General features: G+C 49.3%; 1 protein-coding gene across 1 annotated transcript in view; it reads left to right on the top strand.

Moving 5' to 3' along the window:
- LOC122380706 overlaps window positions 1–15915 on the top strand; it is a 32140-nt gene that overhangs the window by 4090 nt on the left and 12135 nt on the right. Inside the window, exons 4-7 of the mRNA XM_043364106.1 lie at window positions 211–257; window positions 693–835; window positions 1570–1698; window positions 1929–1994. Coding sequence (XP_043220041.1) covers window positions 211–257; window positions 693–835; window positions 1570–1698; window positions 1929–1994 — 385 coding nt within the window. The remainder of the gene's footprint in view (window positions 1–210; window positions 258–692; window positions 836–1569; window positions 1699–1928; window positions 1995–15915) is intronic.

The following is a 15915-nucleotide window of genomic DNA, read 5'->3' as shown; positions in this document are numbered from 1 at the left end:
GTACACTGCGAGTTTCAAATACACCGCGCAGTGTACATATATTGGCTCCAGCGATCCCTCCATGTCACCATTATGGACAATGAGGTGCTGAGTGTCGCTGCGTCGGCCGCCGGTCCGCTGACGGTCCCCATTCGAGGGCGATCGTCTGCCGACCGTCGGTCGTGCCGGTCGGTCGCTCGGCGAGTGAGCCATTTCCGCTGTGTGCCGCAGGTCCCGGTCGCGCTCACCGGCCTACGCAGTACCGCAGGACGGCTCCGGTGAGTCCCCCACGGCCCCCACCACTCCCCTGCTCGCTACTGGTCCCCCGTCCATTCAGTCGTCGACCGGATGGACATCCGGTCGACATGCATTGGGTATACATTATGATACATGCATTGGTTATACATGTATCGAGCGTGTAGGTCTTTTCCGTCCTAAGTTTTTGTTTATCGTTCTATGTGGAAACCCATATGAAGTTGACGTTGTGTTGTCTGTTGCTATGCACATTTCGCGTACCTACGTGCTTCTGTCTGCAGTGTGTAACCTTTCTGTCTGTTCTGTTCATGAGCTGACCCAGTTTGACATCTCGTTTAACGACCTGTATGACCGTTCGGTCGTCCATATATGGCCTCTCGGTCTTCTCCCTGTGACCTTTGTTGCCCGCAGTGACCTCTGTCGGTTCTGTCTGACCCCTCTGCCCCTCCCCCCGGCAGACGGGGACGCTCGGCGCGCTGCCCTACCGGCTGGCGCTACCCTGGGTGCCGCCAACGGCAAAAAGCGGGGCCGCCTCGGCCGGCTGTTCCGCACGCTCAAAATCAACCGGCACCACAACTTCCCCAAGCTGGGACGGACCAAGGTAGGATGGGCTGGCCATCGAGGCTTCCGAGCGGGATGACCGGGTGCCTGGTACAGTGTATTTCGTTAGTGTAAAGTGACAGGACAAAACGTTGGCTGTTACTAAGCTACGAGTCATTTTGGTCTTCCTGCAGGTCTGGTCCGTTGTAGCTGCTACCTACGCAGCAAATACTCGTATACTCGTACCATAAAGTATTGAAACTTTCTAAAATAAATGTTTCTTGTTTCCTTTTCCCATGATTCAAGCTGAGGTAATCGACGCAGATTAATGACTGGCTGGTTCTTCTAAGATGGTATTTATGATGATAGGATTCAACTACTTTCAACTTCTGACCGCTTGCGGCCGATAGTTGACTGTGGGTAACTAGCAAAAAGTTATCAGAAGTTTAGCTAGATGAGGAAAGATATCATGCGCTGTCGGGCTTGGAATATTTTGTTTCCGTTACCTCCACTGATGAATGTGCAGCACTTAGGTAACAAAGCTCCAGATTTATCACTTAAGCCTGCACTCCGCAGCTGCGTATGGTGATTCTACCGACCCCAGAAAATTATCAGCAACGCCGACGTAGCAGCGATATTCTCAGCCGCTCGTGGAGCGTTCCTTGTGGAGCGCAATAGCATTGATCGCCGATCGGGTGTGTGGTGCAGCTGCCCCGATCGTATTGGCCCACCTGCCGCCACATACCCTGTGTTTCGTTTCTGCGTTGCTAATTGCAGCTATCGCTGCTTTTCCAGGGCGGCCGCACGCTGGCGGGAACTGCCGGCCCGGTGCTGCTGCCACCATCGTCACATTACGCACCTTCGGGTTCCATCTACCGCCAACAGATGTCGTCCGGGCGCACCATCGAGGAAGGAGTGCAAATGGTGGGTCCTCTGCGCTCTGTTGGGGTTTGGATAAAATGTGTTGAAGAGACTTTCTATATGGATTGCATGTGTGCTTTCGTTCACGTGCCTTTTGGGGTTAATAACGTCAAACGACTGTTGACTGAGCTTAAATCTTTTTATTTTAGTGCAAGCCTCATAACAAATAAAAAGCTCAGACGCTGAGACCCGTAGCTGTTTGCTGACCACATCCCGGCGCCATGTGTCCCCAGTTCAAGGAGCTGGAGCGGGAGCGACTGCAGCAGCGCAGGATGGAGGAGGCCGGCTCCTCGGTGGCGGTAAGTGCACAGAAACGGGCTCAGGGAGGTCCACAGTCCTCCGGGGAGGTCCACAGTCTTCCGGGGAAGTCCACAGTGCTCCAGGGAGGTCCACAGGGCTTCTGTCGAAACTGTTCAGTCTGTTGGGGAGGGCGGGAACAGGTTATGGGAGGATGATACGGACGTCGGACATGCTGCCTCCGACAGGATGGTTTCTTCTCCTCGGCTCAGGTCCGTTGTCTGTCTGCTCTGACCGGCACCGTCGACTGTCCAGGGATTTTGATGTGTGGGATAGACGAGACTTAGGTTTGACGCTCATCAGCTGCGAGGCTCTTTTTTCGAGGAACTTGAACCATATGACGCGGACGGACGGAATCGGAATTTCGCGAAGCACTTGATGCGGTCGACGGCGTGTCTAGTTATTATGTATTTTAATTCTGCTATTCAGTGTTCGTGCTTGCCGACGAACGCCATTTGGTTTATCTGTATCGTTTTTGGGAGCAAAATGACATTGAAGTGCAGGGATCACTGTGCTGCACGCAAGTGTTATCTTCAGGCATATTGTTTCATCATGATACTCATTTCATCAGTATTTCATGAACCTATTGTTATAGACTTTGTTTGTCCCTAAATCGTCCCTGCTCGGTCCCGTTTGGCGTCGCTGGTTTCTCGCTCTCGCCAGCCCCAGATGCCGCCTCTGTCGCCCTCTCTTCCTCTCTCCTCCGCGCCTGCCTGCGCCTGCCGAGTCCGCCGGTGGTAGCGCCACCTGTCGCTCGGGTCTCCGCACCGGCAACTCCTGCACCCAGGTGGGGACCGGCGCGCGCGCCTGCTCCCCGACTCATAATGGACTCTTCCGTCGGCTCAGACGCTGGTGGCTTACCAACGACAATGGACTCGTCCGGGCCGCGATCGGCGCTCGTCGGTGGCCGGCCATGAGTCTGGCTCTGTTGCCGGGGTCGTTGGGTCCGCGCAGGGGTCGGGCGGAAAGGAAACGGTCACGGTTCGTTCGTTGAACTTCCGTAGGCGGTGGTGTCATAAGGGTTAGGTCGGCAGGTGACAGAGGACTGGGAAGTGGGAATGCTCATGAAGCTGATTTCTTTTGTTGCAGTGACCTGGGGCCGTATTCACGTCGACTTCGTAAGTCGATTTTCTTTCGTAAGTATAATTTGGTATTCACGTCGACACTTCTCAAGTTTTTATCGACGGAGTTCACGTGATTAAAAAATTTACTTAAGAAGTAGGTCAAACTTAAGAAAATTCTTACGAAAATGATAGACGTGAATACGGCCCCTGGAAGGTGTTCGAATTTTTGGTACCGGTAATCAACGTTTAACGGCATTTAAATGACCAACTGTCGTCTTGTTTCTGCATATTTTATGGATGCTATGTGCTGTTCCGTGGTGCAAAGTGTTCAAACATTTCCTCAATTGAAAATCAACATTTAAAATCACTGCTAAAATTTGAGTTATTGTGCCACATAATTGTTCTTTCACCATTCATTGCTTGTTCTACATTCACCAAATCTAAAAAAAAACTTGAAATACATTTTGGTAAAATTAAAGGCAGTGTTATCGACAAAATAAGCAAAGAAGCTTAAAGGAAATAGTTCACTTTCACGAAATTATTTTTTTTGCAATGGATTTATGATTTTTTATGTTCAAAATGATCAGCAAAGAAAATAAAACCTATTTATAACAAAAGATTATTTTCTATATTTTGATATAAGAAGAACTTTTCAGTTTCTGTAAGGCACAGGCGATCCAGTATGAAAAGAGCATGGGTCCCGAAAATTCTTCAGAAACTAGAGAAATGATCGCGGCCACCGGCATTTGGGCGATCTGCTGCTGCTGAATGTTCTTATTGATCAGTACGAGAATTTCTCTAGAGTTCTCGTAGATAATTTCTCTAGTTTCTGAAGAATTTTCGGTACCCATGCTCTTTTCATACTGGATGCAAATATATGCAAGGCACAAATCCTCAACGCAAGACACCTTTTTCGGGACGAGAAATAGAATATCTTTGCCTAGGGTGATCGTTGGGCTGTAAAAGCTCCTGATTTATGCTCGTCTCAGCCCAGGCTACGGAACTGCTATTCCAGTTCAAAACCCATGTTAAAAAGTGAACTATTTCCTTTAAAATATAGCGTTTCAAGCTGCGGGAAATTCAAGCTTATCTTGTTCTTACCACCACCGACCATTATTACCATTGTCAATTTATTGCATTCTTTCCTAAATTTTAGTATGGAGTTAGCGCTTTAGGATATATGATTTTTGAAAATCTGAACTGCCTTTGTCGATATCTGAAATGCTTCAGATTGAGGAGCTGCGGTCAAATTGTGTTGATTTTTTATGCATATCGTCCCTTTTAAATCAATGTGTTTAAGGTGTGCACTGTAGACACACGAAGGTCCACGACTTTATCGAGATAAGATTTTGATAGCAAAGTCCTTTTTTTCCTGGCTCATACTCAGCGATTGGAACCTGCTAGAAAGTTCGGTAATTGAATACGTTGCTCCAGCTGTCACAATCGCTACCTTTTCATGGAAAGCATGTTGATACACTTTTCCACCATTGTTTTGCTTCTAGTCTGGTTTCCCTATTTTCATTTTTAACAAGCCTCCCCTTTGTCGTTAAAATTGTTCCGTGTCTCCCGTTTCTTTGTTTTCCTCAACCAACCTCGAACAGGACAGTCAATTGTATAGGCATGGATGATATAACACTGGATTGGTGTCTCGTGGAAATTAGCATTGGGATCCGCGACATTGGGATCAGGCCTGCCATCTAGCGAGAGAATTATCGTAAGTTAGGAGCAAGCCGAGTGAACGCCATCTCTCAGCATTATGACACACGTGGGTGTGGTGTGTTAGTTGGCTTGAAGTGCATATTCCCACGAGTTGGAGGTAATCTAACTGGACCTGAGACGACAAAAAACTTCTTAAAGTGCTTGAAAGCCAAAAACGTCAAGCAGCCTTTAGGTAATAACGAAAATAAAATGCGTAAGACGGTGTGTATTGAAACGCCCAGTCCCATCGGCTTGTACGACCTTTTATATGGTCATTTACTCACAATGGTACAGCAGTTTGACAATATGTCACTTACATATTCGGTAGGCTTATTCCTTCTTCTCCGAATTTCGCCCGATTTTCTTCATCTTAGTTAATGTTACGGCACGTGTCACGTGCCAACTTAGGGGTGTCGAAATTGCTCCACATAAAGTAACTCCGCAATGGCTGGGCCAATTACAGTAAAATTTCGTCAATAGTTAGGCACCCAGTGGCCAATGCATTTCCATGTGTCACTATGGGGGTGCTACTGCACGTGCGCACGTGGGGGGGGGGGGGTGCCGCTTCCATATCTCAAGAACGGCTGGGCGGATAACACTCAAACTTGGTACACAAATGTCACATCGATCCTCGCACTGCATTGATCAGTGCTTACATTGGTGCAGAGCTGTTAGGAATACGATGAAATGAGATGCGTGGTGTTTATGCCTTTCTTTTCCAGCAGCTGATTGATTCGCAACAGGAGATCCTTGTTTGCGAAGGCTTCGTCTCCCTTTTCCGCCCCTTGTTTAAAATAACATTAACAATGTACGGAGAAGATCACACATAAAAGCTGTTTTAGGCGGCTACCTTGGGCCAGGGCTGCGAAGTTGTAGTCAGAGCCAGCGGTTCTGTTCCGACTCGGAGTCGGTTGATTTTTAAAAGCTGTAGCCCGAGCATGAGTCGAACGTCACCGAAAAGTCATCACTCCACAGACTTACCAGGGCTGCAGAGTCGGAGTCAGAGTCGGAGTCTGTGTGAATTGACAGTTCTGCCCGGAGGAGTCGGAGTCGATATTTGGATACCGGAATCGGAGTTGGAGCCAAAGTTACTGAAATTTCATCGACTACGCACCACCGGTTGGGTCCTTTTCATAGAGCGTCTTGAATGACATATTGAGCGGCAATGACGTTAGCAATTCTGTTTAAGTTTTTCATTAGACTTATAAATAGTACTTACGTTCGTTTTGTTCTTTGATCGGACAATTTGTTTGATTTAGGCCAAGTAAATACTCATGTGAAAAATAGCGAAAACGACACGTGCTGGCGAAGTCTCCAATAACTCCCTGTTTCACGATTTAATGAGGAAATAACATGGAACTGCTTATCTTATTACTGACCCTGCACATAAATCTATTAATTTCTTCGCTTTTACTGACATATAAAGACATAACCTTTTGAAAAATTGCACAACAAGCCTGCTACTATACCACACTCCCGTGTGTCACAATGCTAATCAGCGGCGTTCACTCGGCTTGCTCCTAACTTACGACAATTCTCCCGCTAGATGGCAGGCCTGAGCTCAATGTCGCCAAAAACTGCGAAGACACCAATCCATTATTATCTCATCCATGGTATAGGTTAGTACGCAATTCACCACACGAAATCGGCATGTGATCGGTCGGTAGGTACTCGGTTAGTCCGCTTCTGCTACCTTCATCCTTCCTATTGCTATTCTGATCATGGCACCATCCCAGCTCCCGGGCCACCTCCTCAGCGGTGACTGGGCCGCTGCGCCCGCCCACACCCAGTGCAGAGATCGCCCGCCGCCTGCCCTCTGGATAACCCCGCCGCTGGGGGCGCACAGCGGTGGCGGTCGGTGCGCGTGCACGGCTGGCCGCCGCCGCGGGGTCACCGGGTCCGGCCGACCGGCCGCCGCCGCCGGCGCCGCGCGGTGACCGGACGGAGCGGCCGCTCACCTCCAGCCGTCCGCAGGGCCGGCGAGCGGCGCCCGGCGCCCGGCACCGACCTTGCTGTCCGCCGGCGGCGCTGCAAGGGCGTCCGGGGTATTGGTGCCAATCGGAATTTCTTTTCTTGGAATTCCAATTTTTGTCCAATTCCAATTTGGAATTTGGACGGAATTCTTAACATTTTTTGGAAATTAATCGGAACACAAGGCCTTTAAAATTTAAAATTTTAAAACGGAGGCCTTTAAAACGCTTTTAAACACTTTTAAAATTTACGCAAAAAATGCAAAAATCGTTAAAAATTGGAATAGCCCCCGCTTTGGACAAAATTGGAAATTTACTTGCAATTTCTTGGAATTGGATCGGAATTGGAATTGAAATTTCATGAAATTGGCACCACTAGTCCGGGGTCACCTCCAGAGAGCGGCCGCCGGCGCGCCGGCCGCACCCGCCGCGCCCGCCGCCCTGAAGGACCCGATTGACGTCAGCCGGCGGCGCCGACCGGCCGCCGGGGTCGTTGGCCGACCGCGGACGGGTCCATTGCGCGCCGCGGACGGGTCCACCTGGAGGGGAGGCCGCCGCCGCGCCGCCGACTCATGGCGTGCTGACGTCACGCACGGAGTTCCGCCGGGTCGGGGTGGACGGCCGGCGCGCGGCGAGGTCACCGACCGACGGCGCGGGGCCGACGGCCGCCGACGACCGACGATCATGAGCTGCACCGACGATGTACGGAGGGGGACCGCAGAGCGCGTAGCCGCCGGTACAGGAGAGGTCGGGGAGCGGGGCCGCGTAATGATGAGACGATGAGTGCGTCTCTGAGATGATCTTGTGGATTCTTTTTTTTTTTAGGAATTTGGAAGAGATTGTGGGATGGCTCGTATTGTAAAATAATCAGGTTCGTAGTCCAGGGTCCTCGGCACTCGACATGTCTGAAATGTAGCACACAGCTACGCCGCTCGTTTTATTCAAACGAACCAAAATTTTCCGTTTACGCTAATCTCAATATTGTTGGTTTCCCAGGTTTTTAGAAAAGCGCGAAATCACTCACGTTTATGCTCGTTTTTTTGCGAGGCCAAATTGTTTCTGGTTTTCTCATTTTTCTTCTGGCGCACTCGCATCACGCATGTCTATCGCTAAATTCATTGTGCATTGTGCATGCTGAGTTGATAGTTGCCAGCTTCTTGGCCTCGAGATCTCTGAGACCGCCGGCTGTGAACGGGTTTGGTCGGACCGGCCGGCCGGCCGGGCCGCCTGTCCTTCGCACCAGGATGTGTCCAGGGTCGCCACACGGACCCAGGCGGAGGCCGGCTCTGCCGCGGTCACGGCAGGGCCTCCAAGGTCCGTCCGCCTGTACTGCAGGACGGCGGGAAACTGGGGCCAGGGACGGGCCGGGCTGCTGACTGCTTCACGACGGTGAATGGGGAAGGGAGGTGACGATCTACCAGGTGAACTCTGGAGTAAGGGTGATGTCCTTGGTGAAAATGAAGACAATGACATATATTTCTTTTTCTATATGGTGAATTTATATTTCTATATGGTGAATATATGGTGAATTTGGTGACTTTTCGTAGCTTTCAGCTCAGTTTCGCTTCTATGGTTCAGCTGAAGATGTTCCTCCGATTCTGATGGTAGATGCGAGTCACATTGATAGGAAAATTATGGTGTTTACGGAAGAACGTAGTTTACGGAACTGATTTGAAGACAATTGTAATCAGTTTATTTGGTTGTACAATCAGTAGGGAATGTCTCTAGTTCACGATTCACAGCACGAAATCTGGCATAGGACGGATTAATATTCGATTATTGTGTTGCCTGGTATTCGTTTTTTGCTCGGAGCCGTTAAAATGTCGAGCGGACTCAGCTCTAACTCCAGTGAGCACGGCTTCTCCGGCTCCCTTTCCGAATATTATGCCTTGGCGGCTCTGGCTCCGAGTAAATTGTACAGTCACCAGCACTTGCTACTAATCACCTCGTTTTTGTTCAGTAGTTTGAAGACCGATCAATTCTCAGTCGCGCAAGTTACGTCAAACGATCCGTTTGGTCCTCCGATTTTCGAATATCTAACTTGTTTTTGTATATTCGATGCATTTTGGGATGGGGAGCCAAAAAACTCGTTTCTGCCCTAAAGTGTGCCCCAAGAAGTCGTAGAACCTAGCCCCGCCTCTGATCCACAGACCACTAGTGCCATCTCTTGTCAGCCGAACAAGTCGCAGAAGTAAATAATGTCACGTGACCTTTGCACACGCTACAATTACTACGCAGCTGTAGTGGGGGAAGCGGGACGGAGGCGTGGAGAGGGACGCGATCGGTCGGCTGGGGTCAGGTCGCCGAGGTCAGAGGTCATCCGCCGGAGGGTGTTCGAGCGGTTGGGCCGTGTGGGCTAGGGCCTGCGGAGTGGGGAGCGCCTGGACCTGTCTGGAAACAAGCCACAACGCTGTGACAGTCGAGAATATTGTGAGGAAAGAGAGAGAGAGAGAGGGAGATGGAGAGGGAGAGAGAGAGGGAGGGAGAGAGGAAGAGAGAGGGGAGAGAGTGAAAGAGAGAGGAGAGAGAGGGAGAGAGAAAGGGAGAGGGAGAGATAGAAAGAGAGAGAAAAAGAGAGGGGAGAGAGAGAGGGAAAGAGAGAGAGAGAGGGAGAGAGAGAGGGAGAGAGAGAGAGAGAAAAAGAGAGAGAAAAAGAGAGAGGGGAGAGCGAGAGCGAGAGCGAGAGCGAGAGCGAGAGCGAGAGCGAGAGCGAGAGCGAGAGCGAGAGCGAGAGCGAGAGCGAGAGAGAGAGAGAGAGGAGAGAGAGAGAGAGAGAGAGGAGAGAGAGAGAGAGAGAGAGAGAGAGAGAGAGAGAGAGAGAGAGAGAGAGAGAGAGAGCTAAGAAGACTGGGGGGAAAGAATAAGGACGGGAGGAGAGAAAAGAGAGAGAGAAAAAAAACTGAAAAGGAAAACCAGAGAGGGTAAAATGAGAAAGAGGGCAATTGGTAAATCAGTGAGAGGGAGCGAGAGAGGAAATATTTAGTTGTGTCAGCTTGTTTCACATGTAAAATGCAAATTTGCTTTCCATCATCACTGCTTCGGATTGGAAATTAAATCTTAGCATTCTTATGATAAACCCACGTTGACGGGGTGCAATAGCGGCGGAACACCTTCAATTAAGGGGGGGGGGGGCACTGCCGACTTTTGGCCCTATTATTTCCATGCAACGCTCATAGGGCCAAAATCGCCAAAATCAAAGGGGGGCACGGTGTCCCGGTGCCCTCCTCGTTCCGCCGCCTATGACGGGATGGGGACGCTTTTATGGTTGTCGTTGGGAGCTCGGCACTAATGGGGTCAGTGGGGATGATGTTGAAGGTTTCGCAAATGTTTCATAAAAGAGATGCTATTTTTGCACAACCTATTAAACATTTTTTACGTTTGCTATGAAAATGTTAGGCCCAGTTCCTTCAAGATCAGGTCCACGACTCAACAGCTTACAACAGGAGCTAGCTAACATAACAATTAACCCACGCCGTGTTGGTGGCATGAATTTTCCATCGAGTGCTGGGGGGGGGGCGTTTCACGTCCCTCCGTGGCCCCCTCCTGGGCCACGTAGCGACACGCAGTAAGCGGCAATCGAAAGAGCGTCAAGAATAAGGAGGAACACACTCGGTCATTTTAAGGTCAGTGCAAAGGTCAGGTCACCAGGGTTCATCAAAGGTCAAATTTTGTTGATTTCAGCGATTTCGAACACCCGACGGCTAACACGGGAACCAATAGAGCTACAGCGCTGCGGAAAAGCGCATTCGATAGCTCTTTTAACGCTCTTTCGCCTACATGTCCTCAAATTTGACCTCAGATCAACGGTTTAGCCCCCAGAGGGCACCGCTCTGATTGACCTCAAATTTGGCCTCAGATCAACGGTTTTTTCACCGCTCTAGCACGTCTCTGTCAAAAGTAAAAAAACTGCTGAGGACCTTTAATGTCCTAAAATGACCTCAGGGGCACACACAGGGGTCACAGGCGCAATTTTCCGATTCAGTGTGTCATGTTTACCTATGAACCGATGTTTGAGAGGGTGTAGAACGAAATTCGTCCAAAAGAGGCGCATTTCAATTTTCTCCCATTGACTTGGAGCAGTCGCAAAATTGACCTGACCTTAGGTCACAGACATAAAAAGTCCGAGGTATCCATTTTATGCATACTGTTACCCTAAGCAATTACTGAAAGTTTTAAAGTGATCGCTTAGTCGGTGTAGCTACAACGAGCTTTCGAATTTTTTTTCTGAGGTAAGGTCACTTGACGTTACCTGGTGACCTTACCTTGAATGACGCTACGCGTCGCGTCGCCGTTTCTGAGATATTCGCGAAAAAAACCTGACTGGGAAGGGCGTAAAAACGCCCCCCCCCCCCAAGCACGGCGCGGGTGGTCGACATAGCAACTCGGACTGAACAAATGCCTTTAACCCTCGCCCGCACATGGGGGGTTGCCCCCCCCCCCCAGGTAGTCTTTCTGCTCTGCACTCAACATTTTTAGAGCTAGAAGCCTGATTTTTGGTATAGCTGCTACTCTTTCCTGCTCCTCTATCCTCTATCCTAAAACTGGGCATCATTGGATTCGTCTCTTCCCAAAGAATCTTTTTGGTCTTTACCACGAAGCTGTATCTCCAACAGGAACGAAATGGCGCGGGGGGTGCCCCCCCCCCCCATGTGCGTTCTAGGATGGGAAAATGGCATGTGCGGGCGAGGGTTAACGTTTCAACGATTGAATAAGGTGAGAGGATTGAGGTAGGCTTGTATCGGATTTTCTTCTGCTTGTTGGTAGTTTAGGTTGAAGTTAATTTCGCGAGCTGTCCATAATCATTCAAGAGGGAAAATTCAGCTGCACATCGTTCGGGTCAAAGTAATACCAAACATTCTCAAATTTTGTAGTAAAGAGCCAGTAGTCTACGAATATATTCAAAAAACAATGAGAAAAAGAATAAGCGGACCGGTTTCGTCTATCAAAGACTTCTTCAGCGCTTTTTCAAAAACGTATAAGAAGAAAACTAGCACAGTGACAATCGTTTGAAATTAAATTGGATTCAGTAAGAACTAAGAACTTCATTGTCCGAAAACCGCTGACAGTTAATAGCTCAATGACACTTAGAGCCGTGCATAAGGAGGCGTGAAAACACTCTCCTCATCTCGTTCTATTACGAGACTAGGATCATGTCATGGCGTGAGAAAGGTGTTCTCAAAATAAATGACACTGTATGAGTGAATAAATATTCCGCGCCCCCCTGGGCTATTGGCGGACCCTCCCACCTGATCGGGTGGTGCAGCCGTTTCACCCTCCACCGATCTCGGAAAGTTACCGACCGATTTTAAACATTCAAAGAGCGATCGATAGCCCCACCAGGAAACTACTTTGTTACCAGGTTTCGTTGACCTAGGTGCAACCCATGACGTTACAAGTCAGGTCAAAGGTCGCATTTTTTCACCGATTTAGTCTAAGGAATGCGTTTACAGTTTAACACATCAAATAAAAGGCATGTTATCAAAAAACATCGATGGAGCGTTGGTTGTCTAATACATATGTTGCCTAAAGATGTCATTGATGTTAGGTCAGTTCACAGAGGTCAGGTCACTTAGGGTCACAATATGAACCCAACTATGCTAGGGTCGTGTGATGCATGTTTTATGGCAATTTTACATTTAAAATTCAATGGTGTGAGCTAGACGGCCATTGGGGCCAGTTAAGATTACATTTTGGTGGAGGTCAGGTCAAGGTCAGGTCAACGAAGGTCAAATTTCAAAGTTGATATTTTGCATAAAAGGGGTATCTATTCGATGCAATTCATCACAGGAAATTCAATGGTCTTTGGCTTGCTTTGAGTGTTCTGTGACGGCTAAAAATTGAATTTGAAAATTTTACGTAATAAATTTTGAGTATTTTTTTTGCCATAACTTTGCTAAAAATGAAGCTATCGAGTTTAAGTTTGGCATATCTAGAGCAGCTAGTTCTATAACATATATTTCAATTTTAATTTTGAAAGTTGTTGGTATTTTCGGGGTGTTATACATCTATAGTTTTGATGGTCAAAATCAATTTTTGTTTGGAAATAAGAGTTAGCAGTTTGTAGCGCTGTTCATTTTACATCTTTTTGATCTTGAATATTTTTCGTTATCTTCAAAACTAAGCGTGACAGCTCTTCCCGCTAAACCTTTTATTGGGTCGAAAATGACAGAACATGGCATCTCTCTGACGTCATTTGTGACTAACGTTTCATAAGAGCTCTGGAAAAATTTGGTCACAAGGTGTAAAAATGATGCCCGGAGGGGTCTTGAAAGTTTGGTGGCGACATTTGCTATACTTTAAGAGATATCGACTGAAAAGGAGAGAGGCGACCGATTCGCGCCGCCCTCCCCCATCAACGGGGCTTTCAATTGCTGCTCTCACAGAACTATTGGTTATATTGCAACGATAGTGGAATTGCAAGTGGCAATATAAGCTTCCTGCCAGCGCCGGACCAGAGTTTAAAGATGCAGGCTGAATTTTAACATTTAACTTTGGAATTTTTAAACCGTTGAGCTTTTTAGAAGCTGTATGAACTGTTCAGCTCCTTTTTTGGTCCATCACAGCGGGCTTGTATGTCATTTGCCAACCAAAATCGAATTAAAAACTTTTATTTGGTCTGGCTACCTCGCCAACCTTTTAACTGGATCGTTTAGTAGCTTTTGATTGGGCACTGCCCACGTTGTCTGTCTAGCCTTTCGTGTCATAGATAGACACTCTATGACACGAGAAGAGGCTGCTGACATCGTTTGTCGCGGTTGGATAATACCAATCCACGTCCCAGTGGCTGCTCGATCGCACTTTCCCTGGCCCAACTCTCCCACCAGGCTAGACTTTGCCCGGCACAGTCGTCGCCTCAGTGCCTCGGGCGGTGACCCGTTCAAAGGGGCTCTCAATTCGTATGGTGCCGTGGCTCTCAAACCAATACAGAACAGTGAAACGCAAAGGCTCACTTTCCATATAAGGCGAACGGCTGATTCTGGCGCCGGGGCTTCATTCATGCTAAGGCGCCCAATCACAGCGCCGCATTTCAGTTAGTGTCGGGCGCAAAAGCTATTATGCTCCGCCCCTCCATCACGTGACCCTGCCCTCACGTGGCCTCAGTCACGTGGTGTTTCCACTTCTTGGCGCATGGCGGCGCTAGTCTCGCAGGGGCGGTGGTAGCTTGCTCCCCCGCCGTCCGAGGGTGATGGGTAGCAACTGCTGGTGACTGTACATACTCCGGCAACTTCTGCCCCGACTCGAAGATCGTGGATGACGAGACGTCATGCCGCTATGGTGCGGCGCACTGTCCCATCTTCCCGCCTCCAGTGGCCGGCAGCCGGAGTCGGACCACTGCCCCCTCCGGCCTCCGGCCGCGTTACGGTGCCCTCCGCCCTCTGCCGGCGGCTCTGTGCCCTCCGCCCCCGGCCGCGCCACTGTGCCCTCCGCCCCCTGCCGCGCCACTGTACCCTCCGCCCCCGGCCGCGCCCTGGGGTGACCTCGGGCGTCCTCTACTGACCCGCGGCCGTCCGGGCGCCCTCGGCCGGCGGCTCGTGTCCTCCACGGCCGGCCGGCTCACCTGACCATTGATCTGTGGCGGCGGCGGCGCCGACCCGCTCTCGGTCCGTCATCGACCGTCGGCGGGCCATGCGCGGCGCGCGGCCTTGGCTCGCTCCCGGCGGCCCGGCGCTGACCTCGCGCGCACCGGCCGGCGCCTCGGTGGACGGACGGCGACCTTGGTGGCCGGCCGACAGCCTTGGAGCGCCGGCCGCGCCCGACTCGGCCGCCCCGAACCGGGCCGATTCTGTGGAAGGGTTAGCCGGCCGACCGCAGCGCCACCACGGCTACCGGCGGCCGGCGGAACTAGTAGTTGGGTGTGCTGTCGCTTCGTAGGAGATGGGGCTTGTGTGGTCCGTCTACTGTTGCCAATCCCAGGTGTGAGGGCTGTCGCAAAATTATGGGGAAAAACAGGCAGGTTGGGCTGGTCAGTGCTAACCTTTCCAGAGACCTATACTGCATTATTTAACGATTTTTCTCGTAAAACATAATTTATATTGAGATTTGAAAACGCCAGTGACTTTCGGACTTCAGTGCACCTGTTTCTGCCTGTAGCTAAACTAAAAAATGACGCTGCTCTGGCTTCGCCTATTCGTCATATTTGAATATCTTAAAACATGTTGAATGCAATTATTTTCTCCTTCTTCAAAGAGTGATTAAAAGAATGCATTTCTTCCAGACTCTTGGCTGAACTGCATATTTTGGTCCGCCCTCTTGATCGTCTTTATTGGCATGCGCTTTATGATATGCGTGGTTATGAGTTTGATAGGCGCTCTGCTCACTTGGAACACATCAGACCATAGCTGGACATCGGCCAGCCGGGATATTTTTTATCACATGGATATTATAATTACTTTTCGTTCCGGGAATTACCTTATGCGTGCTAGGAATGTTTGTGTTGTGTACGATTTTCCACTAAGAACAACTGGCTCTGCTCCATGGGTAACGGTAGCGTAGCTTCAGTGCCGGATAGCACGCCCGTGATAGTTGGAGGTGTAGGGCGCGACACCTAGTGGGTGTCCTGGAAAGCTGAGCTGCTGTAGCTTACCGTCAGGGTGCACCATGTGCTCTATTGCTCGACCGTTGCCTCCTAAATGTTACTTGTCTGTTCGATACTCGCGTGATTTTGCTTACCAAAGAAATGTGCAATCTGCATCGAGAAGCTCGATCACATAAATTGGCTCACACTGAAATTTAGCATTGTCATCAGACATCAAGCATCATGGTAACCGGACAAAAGATCGTAAAGCAGAAGATCGTAGGAAGTTGATCGTATGCAAAAGATCGTAATGGATAAAGATCTTACGACATAATGCTCGTATGGACAAAAGATCGTATTCGCTTAAGATCGTTAAGGAAAATGATCACATGCCAAAACATCGTATGGGATAAAGATCGTACGGCATGATGATCGTATGGATAAAAAATCGTATGGGCAAAAGATCGTCAGTGAAAATAAATTATGCCAAAAGATCGTGTAGGATAAAGATCAAACAGTAGGTATAATGTTCGTATGAACGAAATAATGGCATGGATATTTCTAAAGTAGGCACTGGATTGAGGCTTCAGGCAGAACAAGCTGCGTTTAGTTACATGTACCTATTGCTATCGTTTTTACGTCAGCTGCCTTACGAACCTCATTACGGTGGATGTGA

Source organism: Amphibalanus amphitrite, unplaced genomic scaffold (genome assembly GCF_019059575.1).
Source record: "Amphibalanus amphitrite isolate SeventyFive unplaced genomic scaffold, NRLGWU_Aamphi_draft 000105F_arrow, whole genome shotgun sequence".
NCBI lineage: Eukaryota > Metazoa > Arthropoda > Thecostraca > Balanomorpha > Balanidae > Amphibalanus > Amphibalanus amphitrite.
This window is presented reverse-complemented; position numbering and strand designations above follow the sequence as displayed.